This window comes from Marmota flaviventris, chromosome 13 (genome assembly GCF_047511675.1).
Source record: "Marmota flaviventris isolate mMarFla1 chromosome 13, mMarFla1.hap1, whole genome shotgun sequence".
NCBI lineage: Eukaryota > Metazoa > Chordata > Mammalia > Rodentia > Sciuridae > Marmota > Marmota flaviventris.
The window spans coordinates 66,532,429-66,540,244 of record NC_092510.1 but is presented as its reverse complement, the minus strand read 5'-3'; the positions used below and the strand labels follow the sequence as shown (position 1 = coordinate 66,540,244).

At 52.2% G+C, this 7,816-nt stretch overlaps 1 protein-coding gene across 2 annotated transcripts; it reads left to right on the top strand.

Moving 5' to 3' along the window:
* Nucleotides 1-436: 436 nt before the first annotated feature.
* Nucleotides 437-6,281, top strand: Aqp3 (aquaporin 3 (Gill blood group)). 2 transcript variants are annotated; one of them, XM_027931048.3, is made up of 6 exons: nt 437-593; nt 3,569-3,695; nt 4,019-4,156; nt 4,513-4,631; nt 4,962-5,179; nt 5,266-5,536. In XM_027931048.3, the coding sequence occupies exons 1-6, from the start codon at nt 486-488 to the stop codon at nt 5,432-5,434; spliced, it is 879 nt and encodes a 292-aa protein (XP_027786849.1). In that variant the 5' UTR covers nt 437-485; the 3' UTR covers nt 5,435-5,536. The 2 variants fall into 2 exon arrangements, with proteins under 2 accessions (XP_027786849.1, XP_071456797.1); XM_071600696.1 differs by lacking the exon at nt 4,962-5,179 and having other exon boundaries at nt 5,266-6,281.
* The last annotated feature ends 1,535 nt before the right edge of the window (nt 6,282-7,816 follow it).

Here is a 7,816-nt window from a genome sequence, read left to right as displayed (position 1 = left end):
GGCTGGGGCTGGTTCCTTTCCTCTCTAACACGTGTCCTATCACCCCAAGTAGTGGGTTGTCTACACAGCTAATCATGAGACTTCATGGGTTCAGGAGGTCTCTTTGGCAGCTCCTCTGTCCCTGGCCCAGTGGTCCTGCAAGCTGCCTCCACACACACTTAGACCACACTTCCTAGTTCTTACAAGCCCTCAGTCTTCTCTCAGTCCCTATGACACTCCCTCTCCTAACCCACCCTCAAATCTCCTCACACCCTAAGTCCCTTAACCACCTTCACCCCCAGGCTAGGCCGTGGGTGGTGGCTGCCTACTCCGCCCTGCGCGGGGCTCATCGGGCGGGGTCCAGGAGGGCGTGGCCGTGTCTCCCGCCGCGTGCCTTATAAAGGGCGCCACCGGGGCTCCAGGCCAAGTGCTAGGCTCGCCTGCCGCCTGCCGCCCGCCGCCCGCCGCCCGCCCGCCCGCAGGATAGCGCAGCCGCCTGCCCCGCCATGGGTCGACAGAAGGAGCTGGTGTCCCGCTGCGGGGAGATGCTTCACATCCGCTACCGGCTGCTTCGCCAGGCGCTGGCGGAGTGCCTGGGGACCCTAATCCTCGTGGTGAGTGGAGAGAGCCAGGCAGCTCTTTTCCTTCCAGCCCTGGCGTGTCCCAATCCCCTGTTCACCAGAGGGGCTGTGTTTCAAGATAGCTCTGAGCCATTCTCCAGCTCTGACCCCCAGGATTCACCCCGAGGAAAAACCCTCTTCCCCACAATTATAACCCCAGCTCTGACAGTTCTGCCTCTTGCCAGAATGACAGCTGTTACTCCCCAGTGACAGTTCTGCTTCTTTACCCTTCCAGTGGTGACCCAGCACAGGCTTGGGGCGGGGGGAACTCACCCTTACAGAGTGGGACCTCCCACTCCTTCTCCTATCTCCTTGGGTTGGTTACCAGAGTCCGAGTCCTGTGAGGCAGTGAAGATAGAGGCAAATGGACCCCTATTAGATTATTTGGGTCCTGTGTCTGGCCCCTAATGAATAATTAAGCCTCAGAAAGTCCAAAAGTTGCAGTGAAGTGAGGACAGTTTACCAAGGGGTGGGGGCAGAGGGGGCAGAGGGCGCAGGCCACATAAACTGCAGACAGCAAAGTAGGAAGAAAGGTCCTGTTGGTTGGAGGCTATGGAAGGAAGCTGGGCCCTAACACAAAAGACATGGGGTTACTAAAAGTTTCTCCCTTCCTGCCAAGTGACTCCCAGATCCTATCAGTCACCTAGGCAGAAGCTGTCAGTCTCTGTGCAGAAGATTGTTGGCCCTGTGAGTTATGCCTGCCATGGGATCTCTGAGGGAGGTACTTCCCCCTGTCTGGGGTTCTCCTCAATCCCAGTTACTCTTCGGTTACACCAGCTTCGCTCAGGTTTTTCCTGGGTGGTTCTCTGTGCACTTCTTGGGTCTGGCAGATGTAACAGTTATGGTTTTCATTTCCTGTCTCAGTTACTTTCTGATTTTCAATCACTCACGTGGTCACACCTGTTTTCTTCTGAGCTCTGTTGCTCTATTGCAGTGGGTGGGTTACTGGGGTTAACTCCACTCCTAGGTAATGCAGACTAGCTTCCTGGGGACTAGGAAGCTTAGCTAGGAGCAAGTAGGACTCTGGGAAGCCTACTCCAAATGGTGGTGGTGGTGATGGTGGTGGAGCAGGCTCCATGGGGAGTGGAGGGCTTAGACTTATATCTAGCTTCATAAGACTAGTAGTGCTATCAGTTTTCCCCACTCTCTCTCACTCCCTGTGCCAAAAAGGGAGTAGTGGGAGGCATTATCACCCTCTTGCCTTGGAACCCCCACTCCCTTTCTGATTCACGAGTCCAGCCACCTGTTTTGGAGCAGCCAGGACAAGGGAGTGTGTTTCCATTTTCATAGAGGGAACTCCTTATCCTTTCCCAAGTCTCAGTTGAAACCCTCCCCCCTGCAAAGTAGCAGTCGTTCCCCATGCTGAGCCCCAGGATCATTTGGCTTATCCCAGACCACAAAAGGAGGGTGTTAGGTTTGTGCAGAAAGCTTTCAGGCTCAGGTAAATGTGAGGCATCAGGTGTCAGTGAAAAGCAGAACCTCAAGCGCTGCCCATAACAGTAGGGGCTGGAACTGGGGGACCCCCCCCCCAGCAGGTGGATGAGAGCCTCCTATACCTCTGTACGTTGGGGACCTAGAGCTAGTGATAACAGAATTGGGGTTGTCTTTGAAGTGAGGGAAGCCCCTTTATTTGGAGGGTCCTAGTACAGTGGGGGTGGGGGAGTGCTTACCAAGAACTTGGGGGCAGGGAGGTGGGGAAGGAAGAGGAAGATTAGTCCCAAGGTGGTGGAACTGGCTCTGAAAGATCTTCCCTCCAAGACCCTTGGGATGGAGCCAGGTCTGGGCCTCAGGCAGGAAAGAACTGAGGCCAGAGCCTGGCTGGGCACAGTGCCTCAGACCCTCACGTGTCTGCCCCCCCCCACCTCTGCCCAATACATTCATAATCTCTGATCTTTGCTCTCACCTGCCTGCACACCTTTGCCCTGCATCACCACTGCTGACTTCCCACTATCTCTTGGTCTTTCTGAGGGATGATAATCAAAATGCTTAACAGCACAGTGTATAGGCACTGACCCATTGGAAGGAACTGGGCCCTCAGCACAGTTCCAGAAATTGCCTGCTGTGTCAGCATAGCAGAGGAGACCCAGATGGGCTAAAAGATCTTTGGGGGATCAGGGCAACAGCTCATTACAACTGGAACAGAAGTATTTTCACATTTATACAAGAAGAATAAACATATAGCACATTCTGTGCTTGCAGAATATTGGGAGCCTTGCTCTCCTTTGATCCCCCCATCCTTGGAAGAAATTTAGAACTAATCTCCTTACTTTTCTGTCCTGGGTCTCAGTGAAAGGAGCCACTGAGATCCCTGCATTTAGTACCTCCAAATAAGTGGTAAACCTGAATTCCTGAGGGCAGAGAGGTCAGGACAGCTGGAGAGAGAAGGCACTGGGACTAGGTACCTGGGATACTGGGACAGGGACATGTCAAGGAGGTGAGGGTGCTACAAGGGGAACATGGCAAGGGCCAGGGGTTCTGACATCCTAGATTGAGGAAGAGTGAATTCCACCTCACTTTTGGCCCCCTCCTATACACTTTGTACCCCCTGTCACCACCTGAGCTCTTCCCCCAATCTGAGCAACTAGGGGTCACTTCTTGGGCCAGGCCAGAAGTGCTAGGGCAGAAGCTGTGCTACAGTGAAAGCTGTTCTCCTATACCCACCATCTGTTAGGACTCAAGAAAAAATCAAAGAATAAGATTCAACCATCTTCTGGGCACCCAGACATAGACCTACTTTTAGGTCTTTCCCAGGGTCCTGTTAGATTAGAACTGAAACATGAGGGGTGAGAGAGTAGGTCCTCTTTTTCTCAGGGAGTGGAAGGGATTTGAGTTGGATTCCAGGAGGGACTTCCAGTACTCTTGGTGGTGGCAGGGGGAGGTTGCTAGTGCCACTCCTTTCCTCTGGAGTGATTGTTATTAGGCCTTAGAGGGGCCTCACCCTTTCTGCCTTGTTCTGTTTCCTGACACAGATGTTTGGCTGTGGGTCAGTGGCCCAGGTGGTGCTCAGCCGGGGCACCCATGGTGGTTTCCTCACCATCAACTTGGCCTTTGGCTTTGCTGTCACCTTGGGCATCCTCGTTGCTGGACAAGTCTCTGGTAAGGCTTTGACTTCACCCTCAGTCCATGTTCCCACCAGGTGTCCCATTGAGGAGGGGGTTTTCAAGGACAGGCCAGAGCAGTAGCCTCAGCTTTTTCTGGGCTCTTAGGAGAGGAGGGTGAAGAAATTGACACTTAGAACCTTTGACTTTCACCAAGATTATCCTAGCCAGTCTGTTACATAGTCCAACCGCCATTCTATAAAGAAACCCTTCTCTATGCCTCTTTTCATAGGGGCCAGAGAGGAAGAATATGTGGTGGTGGGGGGCTGTTCTCTCCACTGTGGCAGGCTGTAAATAATAGGATCTGTCTCCTCTGCTCAGGGGCCCACCTGAATCCTGCTGTGACCTTTGCCATGTGCTTCCTCGCGCGTGAGCCCTGGATCAAGCTGCCCATCTACACCCTGGCTCAGACGCTGGGAGCCTTCTTGGGTGCTGGGATAGTGTTTGGGCTGTACTATGGTAAGCTTTCCACACCCTGCCTTTTTCCACTGCCATCCTCCCTCAACTTAGGACCTGTTGGCACTGGGCCTTTTAATGACAGACAGCTGGGGCCTGCCCAGGCCTCAGGCTCATGACTCACTCATTCATGCACAGGCCCCAAGGTAGGGGGCAAGAGGGGAAAGAAACGAGTTGGGCAACAACAGTGTCAGGCCCTTTGCCTCACCCCACCCCACCCTATCCCTTGTGCCTCCAGAATGATACAGCTGTAATTTTGCTTAACCAAGACCCCTGGAAGAAAGGGGAGGGCTGGTCCTGAGAGGGGGGCTATGCTCAGGTCTCTGCCCTCACCCACTCTGGGTCTAATCTGTCACCAGATGCAATCTTGAGCTTCGCCAACAATGAGCTTATAGTCTCGGGCCCCAATGGCACAGCTGGCATCTTTGCCACCTACCCTTCTGGACACTTGGACATGGTCAATGGCTTCTTTGACCAGGTATGAGCTTTGGGACATGGGAGGGGAATACAAGGAGGAGGGAAAAGTGGCTCTTCTTGCTTAGGGGCTGGCTATGGATCAGAACTCCCTAACTACAGCAGGGCTTCTCAATCTGTGGGGAACCCTGCATCAGAACATGGTGGCAGTTTCTTTTATAGCTTGCGACTTCCCCAGTGAGTTCTTAGCTTCACAAATATACCAGCGCCACTGCTTTAGAGGTCTGGGGATGGGGGAGGAAAGGATTCTAGCTCCAGGCAACATGGAGGACAGAAGGGGAGGACCAGAGGATGGGAGTGGGCTTCCCCTCACCCTGTTCTCCCCATTCTCCAGTTCATAGGCACAGCCTCCCTCATCGTGTGTGTGCTGGCCATTGTTGACCCCTACAACAACCCTGTCCCCCGAGGCCTGGAGGCCTTCACCGTGGGCCTTGTGGTCCTGGTCATTGGCACCTCTATGGGCTTCAACTCTGGCTATGCGGTCAACCCTGCTCGGGACTTTGGCCCCCGCCTTTTCACTGCCATTGCTGGCTGGGGCTCCGAAGTCTTCACGTGAGTACAGCCCTAACCATCTTACCCCAGGCTGCCTCTCCTCTGCCCTGCCCCACCTACCCTAACTATGTATATCTGTCTCCCAGGACTGGCCGGCACTGGTGGTGGGTGCCCATCGTCTCTCCACTCCTGGGCTCCATTGCAGGAGTCTTCGTATACCAGCTCATGATTGGCTGCCATCTGGAGCAGCCTCCACCTTCCACCGAGCAGGAGAATGTGAAGCTGGCCCATGTGAAGCACAAGGAGCAAGTCTGAATGGGCAGCAGCCATCCCTCACTGCCTTTTCCCTTGAGCATCCACTGACTGTGCAGGGGTTACTCCCTAGAAGCCCCCTCATGATTCCCTTCCCAGGCTAAGAACCTCTGATAACCCTACCCTGCTGGACAGCCCCCTCCAGGATTTTCACTGGACCCTGCCCAATAGGACCTTAGGTCACCACCCTCAAGCTGTGGTGAGACAGGGTGAAGGGCCAGTACATTCTTTTGTCTCCCAAAGGGAGAGAATGGGCAGCAGTGTGTGTGTGTGTGTGTGTGTGTGTGTGTGAGTGCGCGCGCGTGCGCATACACAATTTCACAGATATTCAGGGCAAGGGACCAAGCTTGTCCAAACTTTCCCAAGAGGATCCTAGTGGTGCTGAGAGCCCAGAGGAAGGGAGAAGACAATGAAGGCGATGTGTCCACCTTTGAGGACAACGCCAGGGTGTGCGTGTCTCATGGGCTCCACATGAAGGAGGATCCACATGTGTGTTTTCTGAGTATGTGTGTGTATCTGCCCTTTTTTCTTAGTGGGGCTTCTCTAGGTTTGGGGGAGGTGGGATTTGGAGGTGGAGACCACTGCTCAGGTCTGGATCTCCGGTATCCCTGAGTAGGAACTGTGTAACATGTTTCTGTCATAACATAGGCATGGCAGGGGACGTCCAGGTCACAAGTTTCATGTTTGCTTATGTTTTATTTTTTAAATATATATAGTAGATGTTACTGTCTTAGGGCTGGAGGTTGGGAGACTCCACTTAAAGGTCTTCACTCCTTTAATCCTTCACTTGACTCCTTTGCTTTTTATAAAAAAAATCAACAACAATAAAATGTATGTCTAAAACTGCCAATTGTGGAAATAGCTTTGTTCTGCTGTTTTTCTGAGGCTGTTTAAGAAGTTTCCAGTGGTATGTCTGGTCCCAAATTCCCAGTGTGCCTAGCTGGGTATCTAATCTGGTCTGGGTACCCTAGGGGTCATATTCTAGTCCTGCCTAAGGGGAGAGGGGTCAGTCACACCGAGAGGTCAGACTGACTCTTTGCCAAGATTCCCAGCTTCCATCCTTCATGGCACATTCAGCATAGTGAATGACATCTACTCAGTCCCTGCACCCACACATCACCATAGGAAGGCAGGCTGAGCCCCGTGGAGGGAAGAACCATCTCCCAGGCAGAGCTGCCCAAAGGGAGAACTGAGGGAGTGAGTTCCCCACTGTTGGATGAGACCAATAGACGGGGAATCTGTATTGTCCTCTGCTACCTGTAACTGTTTAAGCTCTTTCACTTCTACCCAGACCTCAGCTATGACCCCCTTAAGCAGGCTCTCTGCCTCTAGGCCTATGCTTTCAGTCTCTGAAGCCCTCAGAGATCTTTTGGAAACCTTTGCTGAAACTGGACTCTTTCCATGGTTCTCCTTGTCTATTTGGAGGTAGTTTAAAGCCCTTTATTCAGGGCTTTCAGAATGTGGCCCCTGGCCCTATTCATCCCATCACCATCCACCCTATCCCAGACTGCTTTACCAGCTCTGTGCTTTCCTACTTTGGGCCTTCCCTCTGAAGTTCCAGAGGGAACTTGTTGTCTTTGTTGGTTAAAATCTTCCTGATTACATCATGGACAACCAGAGAAATGAGAAGTTATACTCCATTTATATATGATGTGTCAAAATGCATTCTACTGTCATGTATAACTAATTAGAACAAATAAAAACTTAAAAATGTAAAATTAAAAAAAAAAAAAACAAAGAAAAAAAATCTTCCTGACTTATTTTAATAAAAATCCTCCAAGAAGTAAGATACCCCAGCTCTTTCTTATTCTTCCACCATCTTCTACAGTAACTTGCCTAAGCCCAGAAACCATGACTGTGTTTGTTCCATTCTCTCCCAACTTCATTTTTGAAGGGTTTGAAGCCCCTCTATGATCAGTCAGGCTGGGGTTACACCGAGGCCTGCCAGCACCTTGACTGCCCAGGGACATAAGGGGCTTTGCACACCTGTGCCCAGGAATCTCTTCTCATTTCCGCCTTCCTTATTGGGCCCTACTTAAGTTTCACCATGAATACAAGGGAAGGCTTCCCTCCCCAAATCAACATGCAAAGTTAACCCCATGAAAGCCAAAGGATCCCTGGGTCATACAGGAGAACTGTGCTCTTAATAGAGGCTAAGCCAGCTAAAGCTTCTTGCCTCTTCACAGATGAGGAGACCATGGCCCAGGAGGAGTGGATGGCAAATGCAGGGTCACACAGCTAGGACTCCGACTGGGAGGTAGGGGTGGGAGGAGGCAATTCCACCTTGGGTCTCTAACTGTTCCTTGTCCCCAGCTCCCAAGAGGCGTGTCTGGAATGTTGGAGGGACCTGAGCCAGAGGGAGTGTCCCTTTCCTAGGCCCTGAGG